This window comes from Furipterus horrens, unplaced genomic scaffold (genome assembly GCF_987537825.1).
Source record: "Furipterus horrens unplaced genomic scaffold, mFurHor1.1.pri manual_scaffold_5, whole genome shotgun sequence".
Taxonomy (NCBI): Eukaryota; Metazoa; Chordata; class Mammalia; order Chiroptera; family Furipteridae; genus Furipterus; species Furipterus horrens.
This window is the reverse complement of record NW_028327175.1, coordinates 48,164,648-48,181,865: the sequence shown is the minus strand read 5'-3', so window position 1 is coordinate 48,181,865 and position 17,218 is coordinate 48,164,648. Positions and strand designations below refer to the sequence as shown.

Genomic DNA, 17,218 nt, shown 5'->3' with positions numbered 1-17,218 from the left:
TATGAATTCTCTTTCTCATGCTGGTATATAGGTACCCTGAGGGCAGAGGTGCCTGGCAAATACACTTCAGGGACATACAGAAACTAGCATAGCTTCAGGTGTCAAGAAGTCAGAGAGGCAAATAAGGTCCATCTAGTTGGCTCAGGGCATTTCTCTCTCTCTATGTTTTTTTTTTTTTTTCCCACTGATCATGACTACCTACACTTAAAAAAAAAAAAAAAAAAAAAAAAAATATATATATATATATATATATATAAACTGAGTCAGAAAACAAATGAGCAAAAATAAGCTTAAGTTCCAGTAAGAAGGGAAGACTATCAGTGATCCTTATCCTCAACCATTTATGGCTTTATTACTCACAAAATTTTAGTTAACTTAAATTTTCTTACTTTCAAAAAGCTGTTAATTTTCAGTTGTACAATTGCAAAGTCAAAAGTTAGTTTAGCATTAGAAAAGATATAATTGGGTGGGACTTCTGGTCAAGATGGGGACGTAGGTAGACGCACTTCACTTCCTTGCATGACCATAAGAAGAATCACAACTAATCTCAAAACAAAATCACCTAGAACTGCCAGGAAATCAAACTGTACCTAAGTGCGACAACTGAGGTTTTAAAGAAGCCATATTCATCCAGACAGGTAAGAGGGGTGGAGCTGGAGAGCAGAGTAGGGACTGGGGAGAGAGGACGTGGTTCGTTGGCTGGTGGAACAGGTGGCCCCACATTCATGTGTGGTGGATAAAAATCAGAGGGATACCTGGAGAGCAAGCAATCCCAGCCCCAGGCAAGACTGTGCAGCCTCATAACCTCTGGCTATAAAAAGCATTGGGCGTTGGGGCAGCAATAGAAACTGCTAGTTTTTCAGGAAGGAGAGTATGTTTAAAGGGCCTGCATGGTCATAGAATGTATGCAAACCCACCCACTCTGGGAACCACCATCAGGGCAACAGCTAGAAGGACACCAGTCACTTATGGGAAGTGCGTGAAGTGACGGGAAATGGGGCAAGTGCCGAGCAAGCCTCCAGCAGCCAGACAGCGGCATTGTCCCCTCTCTGACTCCTCTCCCACATACAGAGCCACAAAGCAGTAAAGTGGGTTGCCCCACTCTGGCAAATACCTAAGGCTCCGCCCCATGCAACTTAACCGGTGCACAAAGACAGGGAGTCAAAGTAGCTCTACTCAATACACAGAAAAAAACACAGGGAGGCTGCAAAATTGAGGACACAAATATGGCCCAAGTGAAAGAACAGAACAAAACCCCAGAAAGAGACCTAAACAAAACAGATATAGCCAACCTATCAGAGTTCAAAACATTGGTGATAAGGATGCTCTAGGAACTCACTGAGTACAGCAAAAGCATAGGGAAGAAATAAAGGCTACACTAAGTGAAATGAAGAAAAACCCACAGGGAACCAACAGTGAAGGGAAGGAAGCTGAGGTTCAAATCAATGATTTGGAACATAAGGAAGAAATAAACAGTCAACCAGAACAGAATGAAGAAACAAGAATTCAAAAAATAAGGAGAGAAGAAGAAGACTCTGGGACATCTCCAAAAGTGCCAACATCCAAATCATAGGGATGCCAGAAGGAGAAGAGAAGCAAGAAAACTCATTTGAAAAAATAAAGAAAACTTTCCTAATTTGGTGAAGAAAATAGACATACAAGTCCAGGAAGCACAGAGTCACAAACAAGATGGACCCAAAGAGGACCACACCAAGACACATCACAATTAAAATGCCAAAGGTTAAAGGTAAAAAGAGAATCTTAAAAGTAGCAAGAGAAAAGAAGAGCATTAACCTACAAAGGAGTTCCCATAAGACTATCAGCTGATTTCTCAAAAGAAACTTTGTGCTTAAGAAGGGACTGGCAAGAAGTAGTCAGAGTGATGAAAAACAAGGACCTAAAACCAAGATCACTCTATCCAGCAAGGCTATCATTTAGAACGAAAGGGCAGATAAAGTGCTTCCCAGACAAGGCAAAGCTAAAGGAGTTCATCATCACCAAGCAATTATTACATGAAATGTTAAAGGGACTTATTTAAGCAAAAGAAGATCAAAACTATGAACATCAAAATGGCAACAAATTCACAACTATTAACAACGGAATCTAAAAAACAACTAAGCAAACAACCAGAACATCAATAGAATCATAAGTATGGAGATCATTTGGAAGATTATCAGCAGGGAGGGCGGAAGGAGGAGATTGAGGGGAAAGGCACAGGGATTAAGAAGCATAATTGGTAGGTACAAATAGACAGAGGGATATTAAGAATGGTATAGGAAATGGAGAAGTCAAAGAACTTATATGCACAACCCATGGACATGAACTATGGGGGAGGACTGCTGGAGGGAAGGGGGGTGCTGGGTGGAGGGGGGTAAAAGGGAAAACATTGGGACAACTGTAATAGCATAATCAATAAAACAGACTTTAAAAAATGAAAAGATATAATGTTGGGAGAAAGTTGTATCTGAGTATATCAGTAATTATGTAAAAATTTCTCAAAAATTTTGATGTATTTTAATAGGTATAAATAACATAAAAATCATTAAAATTCTTTTTAGTAAATCAGATACAGCCACCGCAAACAAAAGAATCTTTTCATTGGTATTTTTACATATATGTTTATATACATACTTTACTTCTTCCTCCAGAGCAGTTTTAAAAAGCTTGAGGAGTAGATATTCTTCTCGCTGATTGGAAGCATAATTGTATAGTGTGAAAATAACAGTATCCATAAATTTAGTAGACTTGTTCTGTGGCATCTGGAAAATCAGCTTAGCCAGGTATAATGGATTGGTCTAAAACAAAAAAAGGAGAGAAGGAAAAAAAGCCAAAACTATATGTTAAAATATTATTAAATCAGAGAAGAGTGCTCAGTTCTCTTGTCAGTCACTTAATATGTATACATCAAATAGAAGATAATCTGGCACAAAATAAGACTTTAAAAGGTATCAGCTAATCTTAATACTCTACTGTAGGAAGTTATATTAGAAAGTTGTAAGATTTAAATTTAAATACTATGTGATATATTGAAACATAATATATTATATATACTTTACACTGTTAACCATTTGAGCCATATATTAATGTTTATTTTTGAGACACAGAAGAGAAAGGGGGTGGCCAATAGGATCTGGTATCTGAAGAGACTGGAAAGCATGGAGCAAGGGTCCAATTACACAAGCTGTTCTAGAAGAAGTGAGGAATGAACAGGAGACATTCCCTATTCTGACATTAAAAGGAAACAGAAAAGGATACGCTTACATGTGAAGACCATGGGATGGCTCCGATGTTTTACAAGAGGTGAGAACTTAGGAGTGAAGTAGGGAGGCTACAGAAAGAGGTATAGGTCAGGACGGATGATGGGGGAAATGCCAGAAGAAGCTGACAAGAAAGAAGACAACTTGAAAACTGACAAGAATTTTACAAACATTGAAATTGGAGTCCTGCCGGTGCAGCTGAGTATGAGTCTGTGAGCTGCAGCTCCAGTAATGAGGTTTTCTTCCAGTAGCTACACCAACCAGATGCAGGTTAGCAGAGAAAAAAATATAGTACTTAGGTTAAAATGAAATACACCTACTTTTTATCTTCCTTCTGATGAGAAAAGAAAATTTCCCATACATGGAAACTAGTGTTCATCTAATATAGTTGGCCCTCCATATTCATAGGTTCTTCATCCATGGATTCAACTAACCACAGATCAAAAATATTTGGAAAAAAAAAGGTACTTTATTGCTGATGTGTAATATATAGTTAGGCCTACAATGGCTGTATCTATTCTGAACATGTACAGACTGTATTCTCATCATTATTCCCTAAACACTGTTGTATAACAACTACTTACATTGTAGTAGGTATTATAAGTAATCTAGAGATTATTTAAAGTATATGGGAGGATGTACATAGTTTATATACAAATAGACCTCATTTTAGACAAAGGACTTGAACATCTATGTATCTCGGTATCCTTGGGGGTCCTGGAACTAAACCACTGTGGACACCAAGGGACAACTCTACTCAAGCAGTTTGGTTTTAGTATTTTTACAAAAGTCCAAATTCTAGTTTATTTTTCTACTCAGGTTTACTTTCAAGCCTATGATGATTGGCTGAAATTTTAGGAATAAGCAGCTCAGGACAAGTTTCTTTATAGCTCTGTAGTGATTCTTTTCCTGCACAAAGCACGTGTGATCATGAGAAAGAAAACCTACTTTAAAGCCAAAGGAGCCCTCTCTTCATTGCTCTCGGATGCCCTAAAAACTTTAAATTTAGGCTCACGCTGCAGAGACAAACCCAAAGCAAAACCTATATTAGCTGATTGGTTACTTTGGCTAAGAATTCTTGCTGAGGCACAGTCTGAAGGGATCCAGACCATTTGCTATTCTATAGTTTCTTCATTGGTCTTGGGCAAATGTCGCCAAGGGAGACAGAAGAAAAGGTAAAGGAAAATTCATGATTAGAAGGGACACTTCACTTGGTACAACTGAAGTGGTCATGTCCTCAGACTATCAGTTTTGGATTGTTCAGGGCATAAAACTCGGTGGAATTATTCTAAACATGCAACTATGCCTTTCCTCCTTCACATTAATGAGCTGCCACTTATGAACAGGGTAAACAATACAAGGCTTAGGCTAAAATTGCACTGCACTTTCCATGTTACGTAAATTCTGTCAAAGAAGCTTTATACACTTGGAAGTTTGTGGATGTCAAAAATGATAAATGTCTAAGATTAAATTTTCAACTGGTGGATAACTATTAACCTAATTCAGGCAGCCCTAAACCCTCCCCTGCCTAGTATGAGCCCCTTTCTTTCTGGAAAGGCCGCGGGTATTAAGCAGAGAATTCCATGGACAATTCTGTGTTAACATTTTTCCTTCTGCGCTGCCACATCCTGGCTCTCTGTGGCACTACATCTGTTTTCTAATTCTTATTCCAGATGGAGAAATATCAACTCTACCAAAATTAACATCTCTTCTCTCAGTGGGCCTAGCTACACCTCATTCATGGTTCGGCTAACATGTTCTCTGTACCACTGATATCAGTGACATCCTCAAGCATAGATTCAGGCCTCGCACTGACAGCAGCCGCCCCTCACCTAGGGTGCCTCACTCTCCAGGAAGAACCGCTGATGCAGCTCTTGTGGGCAAGTTTTCCTGCTGAAGGGGAGGCTTTGTTTTTATCTATCACTATTGCTCACTCCGTTTCCTTTAGGACCTTGTGGTAGTGCTGATAAGCTGAATCAATGGTCAGATAAAACAGTAACTGGTCCACCAGGATCCAACCATAACCAGTTCAGCTTATCAGCTCTCACACGCACTCTGGAAGCAATGGAAAATTACTGCTCATTTAGAGCACAGTAATGCCATGAAAATAATGAAATAAAGACACCCTATTTTCCTCATTGAAAGCCTCTGGCTCTTTTCTCAAAAGGAGGTTATGCTGTTTCTGGTAAATACCTATTTTTCACATAGTTACTTTCATTTTTCATGGTTAGCAGTGTCCGCTTATGTTATTGTTAGATTTATTCCATGACTGCAGATAACTACAGGATAATACAGTCATGAAGATCATGAGCTCTGAAGTCAAACTGCTTGGGTTGCCCCCCAACCCTAGTTTTACCATTTACTGGCTGTGCCTCAGGTTTCTGATATGCAATATTGGAATAACAATAATAATTATTTTCGGATGGTTTCCAGGGTTGCAGTAAGAATTAAATGAGATAATGTATGTAAAGAATCTGGAATAGTACTTGGTACTTAGGTGCTCAAAACAAATAAGCTATGATAGTTTTAGGATGAGGGAAGATCCACTGTAAACCACAAACATGGAACACAGTATTTATCCGACGCTAATAGTGAAGTAAATTGTTCTTACCTGTAAAAGATAAAATAGCTGCTGATAGCTTTCTAGTGTTTTTCTCCTCTCCTTACTCAAACTTTTGATTCCCTGGTTGTCAGTGTTATTCATCATTTGCATTTCTCCACCTTTTTTCTTATTCAGCTTCGTTCTGTGTGAAATTACATCCTGGAAAACAATTTTTATAAAATTACTCCTTTTTGCTCTGGTACTCTTTACTTCTTCCTCCGACATACACGGAGACTCACGTAATTGAAAAGATTAATTTTCCACATTTCCCTCATGAAGAAAGAAAAGAGAGAATGTTAAATTAAGAAAATCCAGATTGCAGGTTAATTTGGCTTTTGTAATATTTATTCTCCAAAGTTGCACTTATTTGCTCTTAATCTGTAATGTAGGCACCAAGACAATTCAATAAGGAAAAACTGTCTTTTCAACACATGATGCTGGGACAACTGGAGAGCCACGCTCAAAAGAAGCCAGACTCCTACCTTCCACCATAAGCAAAAACTAACTCAAAGGAGATCAAATAACTAAACATCAGAGCTGCCCATTTCCTTTGGGGTTTCTTTGTAGGATGATAAAAATGGTCTAGATTAAGTAATAGCTGCACAACTATGTGATAATAGAGTGAATTATATCTTCTCAATCTATAAGAGCACTTGAAAAAATAGGGAATGTAGAAATTACTTAGAGATGAAAGGGAAAGGAATCCTTTAAATATTTAACAAAATTAGTTTGTTCCCCCAATCATGTTCCTTAAACATCTTGGGTAATGCGTGCCTGAAAACATTGTTAAGTGGTTACCTCAGGCTACTGTGTCCCCTTCAGGAACTTAAGGGGTCATGAACAAGAGTAGGTCCTTTAGATAAGGGTCTACCAAACATTTTTACAGAGACCCATGGTAAAAAAGACATTTTACATATTTTGTTGGTAAACACATGCACGCGCACGCGCACACACACACGCACACCCCTAAATGGGACTTACCCTTACTACTGAGATACACTTTGACATTTTCAATGTGCTTTCACTCTATTTCACTTTTAAAGACTGCCAGTGTGAAACTAATTTATTTTATGACCCACTAATGGCACATGGCTCACACGAGCCGCTGCTCTAGAATGCCTCCTCTGCCATTTAACATAGGGTCACTGCCCAGAGTAGGTGGCAAGGAAGTTGCCGTTTGTCCTAAAACTTCTTCCACCTGCTTCGCTGAGCTCTTAACCCAACCTCCGCATGAGGACTTTGCAGTCAGCATCCGATGCTCGACCCCTGTTCCCGTGGGGCACTCTGGACACGCCAGGCACTGCGGTGCTTCACTGTGCGTGCACTGCTGCCGTTCTAGCACCCCAGCCCCCGCCACCCAGGGTGAGCAGAGACCTCGGGTCATTCTGACTTGCCTGCTCCTATTTCCAATTGCCTCTGGGGATGAGAACCACTGTCAGCTTTTGCATATAGGACAAGCTCTAAATCTGCTTACCTCCTAGCCCCCCATTTTCCCACTTATAAAATATTGAAAATGAAGGTTATTGGTTTGAAGGAGCAACAGCATTTACCTTGTTCATGATAGTCCCACATGGCAGTGTCGCCCTCGATGGCACCACTACCTTTCATTTCCCTTCCTCTGATAACAGGATACCTATCTGCATGCAGGTAACATAAACATTTCTGGAGACGGTGTAGACTAGTACAAAGGGCGTGGGCTTTGTTGTCATAAAAATATGGGTATCTGCAAAACCTAATTAGCTTTGTCACCATGCACAGGTTAGTCAGCCTCTAAGCCTCACTTTCCTAAATCTATAAAATGGGCTTGATAATACCACAATCATACTGAGTTGTTTTGAAGATAAAGAACAATGTATGTATTTGTCATGTTCTTCAGGAAGAAAACAAAGCTCAGTGAAGTGATAAAACTAAGCAATAAAATAAATCTCTGTCTAGGGTTGCAGGTAGGCCCTGGTCTGCAAGTCTGCACGCATATGGGAACTTACTTCACTGAATCTCGTTGCTTGCAGTTTCTACTTAGGTTTTCCTGCAAGTGAGTAGGAGCCTATACATTTTTTACTCCCTATGGCCTCTAAGAAACTTCTACTTCAGTTGCTTTGCTTCTGGCTCCATACCATTCTTTTTGCTTAAAACCAATGTTAACCACTTCACTCAGGCACTGACTTTCACAGATTTCTCGGAGGATTGCCGATTTTAAAAGAATTGTAAGATGCATGGTTACTAGAGAGACCTCGAGCTGCTATATAACTACTAATTTATTTCCCTTAACTTTTTTTTCTTCTCACTAAACATATGCCCAGTGTTTTTTTTTTTTTTTTTTTTAAAGGATAAAAGGATAAAGGAGATGGCTTAGTTCTACTATCCAAAGAAAAATCACTTAACTTTTGTTAATATATATTTTATATAGTATGATAAATAAAATCATACTGTTTTTGGTACTATTTTTTTCCCCATTATACTGTGAACCATTTCCTTTGCCCTTAAATGTTCTTCAAAAACATTTTTAGGGGCTGCATAACATACATGTTAAACTAATTAATTCTATTATCCTGTTTATTGTCTTTGTGTTATGTTGTTTTCTCACTTTTTACCACTATAAATAAAGCTTTAACTGCACTATTCTTATTGTCACACCAAAAAATGCTACTGTCAGTGACAGGACTAACGACTACATATTTAATAATCATCAGCTTAACTTCTAATAAGTGTTTGATACTTAGTGTTTGAAAATGTAAGCTGAAAAATTAATTTTGTTTATTAATTAGAAATACTTAAAAAAAACTTAAACATTCATGAAGATTTGAAAATCTGCCATGATTCTATTTCCATAAGCTATGTATTATTGTTACTATTTACTGTTTTGCAACTAAGCCTTTATTTCGAAAGGCAAGGCATTTCCTGTTTACAACTTTATGGGAATTGGGTAAAACAGCAGCTTAGGGCTATAAAAGGCATTCTCTGACAGGCCTGCTGGATTACATTATACTTTTAAAAGTTTTCACGTGCATCAAACAATACAAACATTATTAATTTTTTTTTAAAGAGTAAGTATTGTAGTTTTTCTAGGTAAAATAATGAAAATATAATTAAAGGAAGAATATTAATATTGTAGTTTTATTTTTTAATATTTAGGATAAAAATGACCCTTTCCTATATTACAACTTACTCTAGTTTCCTTACTCTCTCTTCAACTATTGATTTCACTGTGATCTCCGTGAGACTTAGTTTCCCAGGGCTGCCCACCTCCCAGTTTTCTAGAACCACGTATCCGTCCATCCCTGGCAGTTGGCTGTCCCCTCTGATCCCCTGCGGCCTTCTCAGAGCTTCCAGAAGGTCAGCTTCCCCACTTGACCCATCATTTTTCTGAAAACTGATGTGGCACAGAAGCAGGGACATAGAGACAGGCCTTACCCTAAAGTCTCCTTTTCTTGGTTAAAATTAAATTTTTTACATGGCTGGAGGGAGCTCTGCCATTGTCAGGTCAGGTTTCACACAGAGCCGGAACTACAGCATTACATAGTAGTCGGTGACCGGGCAGTTCCGCTCTGAAGGGGCCATTTTGGGAACGCGTAAACAGTATTTTCATATCTTAAGGACAGGAAAGCACTACTGGCTTCTACTGAGTATGGGTCAGGGATGACAGCTGTTCTGCTGTCCTGTATAAGTAATTGTCCCACATCCTGCATGTCTGGAATTTTGAAAGTTCAGTTACTCATATAGGTAAAAATTCTTTGTGTAATCATTTGAACTTAGAATCTGTTGTACATGTAAGCACAATACATATCCTCCACCATTTTAATATACACTTAATTTTCTAGGACTACAATTTTGCATAAACGGGGTTGGGAGGGCCATACTCTGCTTATTCTGAACTTGACAAAGGGTTGATGTCCGTTTTGGAAAACAAAAACCCCCACAGCTCCACCACCAGCCGGCTAGTCTCATCTGCAGCTCTCTCTCAGTCTGTGGTTATTCTGGGAAGAGGCCTGAGCTCCCAGTAACTTTATCCCGTCTTCTAATGGCATTGGGCCTGTGTATTTTCATTTTGAAATATGTGTTTTAATTGTAAATTACTTTCTTTTTATTTCCCTTTTATATTTACATAAAAGCCTTAGTCTTATTATGAAGGCGCATATGTAAGTCAGTCTTATTTTATATAAATTTCATTTCAGACTGGTAAAGAAGCCTTACAATATGTGATAAAACGGGGGGCAGAGACTTTTGCAGTCTGAAAAACACTACTTCGTAATGAAAATGGTAAATGAACTTAGGACCAGTCTCTTCAGATTCTGAATGAACTCAGCTGGAACAAAGTGTTGTGGACAAATGTACATGTATCTCCTGTCTCCTGGGAGCCAACAGTCCCACAACCCCCACTGACCTCTAGTGTGATCCTGTTCTTCACCAGGAGCCCAATCTTGATGTCCATCAGGTTCAAGTCTTTCTCTCGCTGTTGGTTGCCCCTGATCTTGGTCACCACTTCTCCCCTTAATTGTGCAACCTCGAGCTCCTCCTGGAAATCCAAGTCACTTTGGTCCAGTAGGTGCACAAATTTGCGGATTACTGATAATGGTGGGTTTTCAGAGCCAACTGCAGGGAGAGGCACAGGCATGTTTTAATTAGGCATGCTTGGAATTATTATCAATAGGAAAGAAGCCAAGTCTTTAAATAAAGCATTACCAGAAAAACATAGCAATGGAAGTACTTGGTCTTTGGAATGAATCGTTTTGCTCCACTTAAAACCTGGTCAAGAAAACTGACCATGTAAATAAATGCAAACCACTGATAATGTCTGGCCTCACTGTTTTCTAGTTATCTAACACTCATTTATCAGACATGTGTCACACTGTTTGCGTTATTGATGAGGAACCTGGGAAAGAATGTTAATGTCTGACCTCAGCTCTGAGAGCCTGTGGCTGAGCCAGATAAGAGATTTGTGTTCCTGTTGCAGGAAGCAGAAAGTGGTGTCTCTCAGCCCAAAAGACTTTTGGGAAGGAGCAAGAATGAGATGATAGGTAAATTAGAAAAGCTCGATGAAGGGAGAACTAATTGTAAGGCCCAAGAGAAGCCAATGGAACCACAAGTGGAATATATGGTCTACTTGGCAGAAATGACAAAATTTTAATAATTGAAATTTGGTTCGTGTTCTTTCTGTATGGACCAAGGGAGGACATTCAGAATCGATAAGACCAGTCTCTGAAATTGAGAGAGGCACCTATCTAAATTCTAAAGGAGCTTTTCCTTCGTGCCTTGAATGTTAATTATGCTTTGATTTCCTGGCACTCTGACTTTTGAAAACATGTATTTTTAAGGTGTTCAGTGAGATCTACTCAGGTTTAACTATAAGAATAAACTCTTGACGTTCAAAGATGAATGATTAGCTGTAGCGATACAAGGATGACTCAAAAGAGCCTAATCCAGTTGTGGCGACCTCAACAGCCATGCTCTCTTTTGCATCTAAGGCCCTAGTCATCTTCCCTTGATTTCCAGCTTGTTTCTGTGGCATCTTGACACTCACAAAATAAAAAGAGTCCAACCAACAACATTAACGATTAACAGCATGAACCCAGCATGAATGACCAGTTCTCGAGTCGTCTGGATTACTATTTTGCCACTTTGGATGGTCTTTTTTAGAGAAGTTACCTTGGATCATGAGACCCTTTGTTTCCTGAGCACTGAAGCACATATGAATTTATTTTACTCTCATTTTTAGCAAAGATATTGCTAATGACATGACCATTTCAAGAGAAGCCTGAGCATGCACCAGAGCTCATTCATGCAGATCAATTGAGAAAGCAGGGGCCATTTCATTCGTGTCTAAAGTTCTCTCTCCCTGCTCCTACAGACTGTGTAGCTTTTTATGTTCTAATCGGCCAGTTGGAAACAAACTAGTATTTTAACTTTACTAATTATTATGGTTCAAATTTAATATTTCTTGCATCAACAGTAGGCCTCTTCATACCACCCTGAGGTATGTTTATTTTAGAAGCTCATACACTTTCATAGTCAGCACTTACAAGTGGTCTCATTACAGTTCTAGTAACTTCTAAGCTTAAATGCATTCAATGCCTCTCCAGAGGTAATGGGCGAGAATGGACAAGGACCAAGAAAAGTGAACTTTATTCAGATTTTTAAAAAGTCTTAGTTTTTTGAAGATGCTGAACTGAGAAAGAAATGACAATGTACATTTCAGTTACCATAAAACCACCCTATTGCCGAAGTCCAGAGAAGCTCAGTTCTAACTTGCTTACTAACATGGTTTCTACCTACCCTACTATGATGTAAAATCACCTGGATTTTTTAATTGGAGTTATTTTTGTCTTCGCAATTTAAAAAATGTAAGTAAATGCAAAGCTTCATTGTAAGCACCCACCAAAGCATGTTACCTAGAATGAAATCAAAACTAGCCTGTGTTCATTTGGAGAATTTATTCTTAAATTGTCTTTCATGTACAAAGGCCAATTTTAATGTTTCAGGGCTCAGAAAACAAACCCTCTACTCAGACTTCTGGTAAAAAAATCTTAAAGATGCCTACCAACTGAGAGCTGAATCTCATTCACTCAAAGTTAAGTGTGGCACTGAGAGGTGGTGGACCTGCCCCGACCCCATTTGCACACAGCTTCTGGAACCTAGCGGAGTGGGGTATCATCCGGTAGATTTTGCACACTGGAGGTGGAACCTGGCCTCGAGTTTCCCAAGGCTTTTCCTTCGCAAGTGCCAGGGAAGATCTTTTTTGAGCCACATACTTCACCCTCTAATTCAGATAGCCTTTAGACAATCAACGGTGTTGGCTAAACTACTTACCAGGCACTGTGCTAGGAAAATCACTAAAAGTTTTTTACCTTCTCCAGAAAACAAAAATAAAAAACAAGTCAGACAACATAATGCCAATTACTTTACTAATATATTCTAGTAGTGACTTTTTTACCCTCTCAACATTATTTTTGAATGACCTAAATAAAATATTTTTTTTAATTTGGGCAGTCTTCATAAATTTATCAGCAAGCTCTTCTTGACTTAATCTAGGACATGTTCTTAATCTATCACATATTCTTGTGATAATGAGAAGGTTAAAAATTCAGCATGTACAGAATGACCTTCCCTATGTAAAAAGCAATAAGAAACATGTACAGTTGGGACTGTAGAGAGACAGCACAAGATGTGATTGTTAATCCTGAGTGATTTTATTTTAATTTGCTTTTTGAAATCCCTTATACTACTCTAAGAAGAAATATATTAAAAATCATAGTTACCATGATAACTCCAGAACGAAGTTACAGAAAGATGCTTATAGTTATCATTGGGAGATGAAAGTACATGTCTTTTTCCTCCTTATTCAGATTTCTAAGATTCCTGATAGGAACATGTTTTATTCTTAAAGCGAAGGGGGGAGGAAATCACAGGCCAACTAATAAACAGTTGAAATGTAAGCTTATTTTCTGGCTAATTCTTTCGCATTGTATTCTGGATTCTAGCTCAAATTTAACATAAAAATGTCAGCATTTATGCCATTCCTTTTGAAGAAGAAATTATATCTACTCCACTTACCCTTCCATTTCTGCGAGGAAACCCCTTTTTCTGTTATCACACGTTCCCTTGGGTACCAGTTCAGAATCTGGGGCTGGAGATGATCCAGATCTCCTGGACACAATGGGCACCCTCTGTTTTGGGGGCAGTCTCTGAAGTGACTAAGCTGGAAATAATTTGTCCTTGCCTGGTTTACAAGGATCCATATTTGTTCTGAATACTCCCACTTACCCAATGTTTTGTAGTCATCTCTGGCTTTGCTTGCTCTCAATAGGGATTGTATTTTCACGATTTCATTTTTCTGTAAAAGAAATGAGACTGGTTATGACCTTCCAGAGTCCCACCTATCCCACTGTTTTAGAACTTAGAACTACTGAAGAACTGACAGTATGTAAGAATGGACACTATTTAGAAATGACAGCATTTCAATGTAGTGGATTCAATATTTATTTTTCCTTTTTTTTTTTTTTAATTTAAAGAAAGGGTAGGGTAAGTTAGTTAAAGTATAATCACGATTGTAAGGGGACTTTAAGAGATCTAAAAAGGGAAAAGAATTTTACCCCCAAACTTAGATGATCTGATCTATGTTCATATATCTCTTTAAAGATTCTGAAAGAAATTTCTTTGTGGGCTTCTATTTAAATTAATCAGTTACCAGTTAGAAAATCTACACAAGTAATGTTGGAAAATACTCCTTTAGGATCTTTTCTCTTCAGTGTTACTAGCCCAGATCAGTATGCTCTCACCTGTTTTTCCTAGGCAGTCCTGACTGGGTGAAGTGTCACTCTGAACATGACTTCTGAATAAAAAAGGTTAAGTCTGCAAATGTTATCACATTGCATTATAAGACCTATCTTTTTCTCCTAGTATTCATTCCCACCATTTAATAAAAATCATTTAATGCTAACATTCAGCAAAGCATTCATTGAGTTCATTCTCAGCCAGGATGAAAACCCACATGCACGTCTCTTACATGATCTCTGAAATACTGCAGTCGTGAAAGGTAATTCCTTCGCGCTCTTATCATCCGGAACCAGGACTGAATCTAAAAATAAGTTAAATAGAGAAATCAAGGCAATTACCAAACAGCTTTCATATCTTTTTATGCAGTCTTTCTAAACATAATTTTGGTATTTTATTTGATAAAAAGTAAAAATTAGAAGCCTGCCAAATGATAAACATCTAGAGCCTAATTTTCACCTCTTACATTTTTCACTGCTTTTTCTCTTAAGGGGTTCAACACATTTTACATCTTATGGTGGGGAAGGTAATGCAGCTTTGTGCTATTTTTCTTTAATCCCCAAAAGTAAGAGCCAGGGGGGAGGGGGGGGGCAAGGCATTTTGCTGAATGTTGCCATGGGTCAGGAAATCAAAGTAGGTCCAGGATTTTCCCCCAAACATTTCTTAAGTGTATCCGATATACTTTAGATATTTACAGAAGAACATATAGAGGTCTCAGGAGGGACCAACTGTGAACAACAGTTTTCTGAGAGAATAGACATGTGTTCCGCAATAAGCACAGGGCAACATTAAGGAGCTAATGCTCTAGAAAATGTCATTCTGTGTCTTCACAGTTTAAAAGGTCTTTTAAACTAATCTCATCTGATTCCAGTCTCTCCCCATCCTCACTATGGTGACTGTCATCAGGATTTCCAAGTTGCCTATCAGTCCACTTTTGTACAGTTCTTGGGCTTTCAGCTCTGAGTGGTCATCACAGTGCCTTTTCTTTCCCGAAGGTCAGAGCAGTCACCCTGGGTGCAGAGCTGGGTTGGAGTAGTTCACCCCCCGAATTCAGATCTAACTTTTGCGTGTGCCTTCCAAGTAAGGTTTTGCACTGTTAAGTTTGAGCATTCTAAATATTATTAGCAAATATGACAAGAGGAACATGAAGTAATGTGGTTCTACCTGACTTGAATTCATTTGGACTTTCAAAAATGAGCCTTTACTGGTTACAAAGCACTTTCACATTTGATTCTCATAAGCATATAAAGGACCTGAGTCAGTTAGTGTTTAATGGACTTGCTTGTAGATAAGCTAAGTGGGTAGTGAAGGTGGGACTCAAATCCAAGACTTCCTTCTGATTTAAAGGCCTGTACATACTCTTTCCATAGTCTGTCTTCCAGAAGCAAAACTAAATGGAGGAAAAAGTTGAAGTCAAGTATGCAATAAGGTAGGAAAGGATGTTTACCTTCACAATAGCGGGAATGTGATCAATGAATGTTTGTCGCCTGCTGATATATGACATCCGTTGTTTATGGCCTTTCCAAAAAGCCTGTGGAAAATAGTGAGCTACAGAGTTAATGACATGTGACAGTTTTTCAGTTCATTTTAGAAAGCGCAAGAACAGAAGATATCTCTAGACTCTGAGTTGGAATGTTGTCAGGGACCCTTCCCCCTGAATCTCATCCGGACACTGTCTCTGGGGGTGGACATTAAATTGAGCAGAGATCACCAGCTCGTAGCCGAGGCCTGCCCCAAGCTTGGGAAGTCCAGTTTCCTGTCCAAAAGCTTAATTTTACCAAGGCCATGGGTGACAAGAAGTAATAATAAAATGGAGTTGCATCACAACATACAAACACATTAATTAGGTAATGGTATTATTTGGTAACAACATAGATGCTTCAAAAATAATGATTAATTAGTATCTTGACTCCAACAAGTGGACCACTGTGGCCTAGACTGAACTAGGAGATGCTCTACTAACTTGTGACTCTGGATCCCTGAAAAGAAGAGTACTGTGATTGAACCTTTATTTCTTCATCTATTTCCCCAGCAAGTTTAATGATGCTCCGTTAATATAGCTTTACAAGGTTATCACCATTAAAGAGCAATCTTATAGGAAACATTTACAAAAACTGGACACAAACTAGGATCTGTAGAAGGATAAACTCCATATGTATCTTTTTATTGACACATATCTTTGTAACTCACTTCGATTCTCTGATTTTTCAAATTAGAAGTGAAATATAAATTTTTTGTTGAAAAGGACAAATAGAAAAATTATATGATGTTTATAAATTTATTTTTAGTCTGCATATATCAACCTACCTCATTCTTTAAAGAAATGTATGTCAAATTTTATTATCATTTAAAAAGTAATCTATTTTTTATAATAACTCAAAACAAAATAGTTAAAATGAAATAAAAATGATCACCTGAGCACTAGCTCCAGACTTCCCCTCTTAATGCAAATCCCTAGAAATGACAAACATGCCTTTAAAAAAGAAAACCCCAAATCTTAATTCTGAAATAGTTAGACTCTCACAGGATGCTGCAAAAATAATATACATTGAATTCTATGGTACCATGTGAGTCTCTTCACCCAGCTTCCGTCAATGGTAACATCTTAAAAATATACTTTTCAAGAAATCTACTATAGTGCTAGAAAACGAGAAGGCATATAGATCAGAAACTATGAGAGATCCTGAAAGAGAGAACACAGCTGGAATTGGGGGCCACAGAGCAAAATTCTACAAAAATGTGGGAACACTGACAAAAAAATGTTGGATGGTACTAAGCTTGAGGGAACCTCGGACAGCAGTCAGAACAATTTTAGGAAAGTTATCACCTTAACCACTTGCCAAGCAGTAAACACAAAAGCATAGGTGGAGGAGGGGATTTAGGAAAAGGACTAGAGTACAGAGTCTATTTGGAGAGAACTGAGCAATACAAATTTAAAGCTATTCGCCCTTTATCTAGTGTTTCTAACTTTCAATATATCTAGCCTAAGGAAATACAAGCACTTGTATAGAAAAATTATAAGAATTTTTGTTGCATCATTTGTAAAAGCACATATGTGAATAGAGCAGAATGCTTACAAATAGAGGAAGAG

General features: G+C 38.2%; 1 protein-coding gene across 1 annotated transcript in view; it reads right to left on the bottom strand.

Annotated features, from left to right (window-relative positions):
• Nucleotides 1-17,218, bottom strand: part of IQGAP2 (IQ motif containing GTPase activating protein 2) — a 274,610-nt gene that overhangs the window by 33,209 nt on the left and 224,183 nt on the right. The window contains exons 18-23 of the mRNA XM_090276400.1: nucleotides 15,575-15,658; nucleotides 14,360-14,431; nucleotides 13,618-13,687; nucleotides 10,241-10,449; nucleotides 5,869-6,018; nucleotides 2,632-2,795 (exon numbers count right to left, since the gene is read on the bottom strand). Of these exons, the coding sequence (XP_090132526.1) occupies nucleotides 2,632-2,795; nucleotides 5,869-6,018; nucleotides 10,241-10,449; nucleotides 13,618-13,687; nucleotides 14,360-14,431; nucleotides 15,575-15,658 (749 nt within the window). The remainder of the gene's footprint in view (nucleotides 1-2,631; nucleotides 2,796-5,868; nucleotides 6,019-10,240; nucleotides 10,450-13,617; nucleotides 13,688-14,359; nucleotides 14,432-15,574; nucleotides 15,659-17,218) is intronic.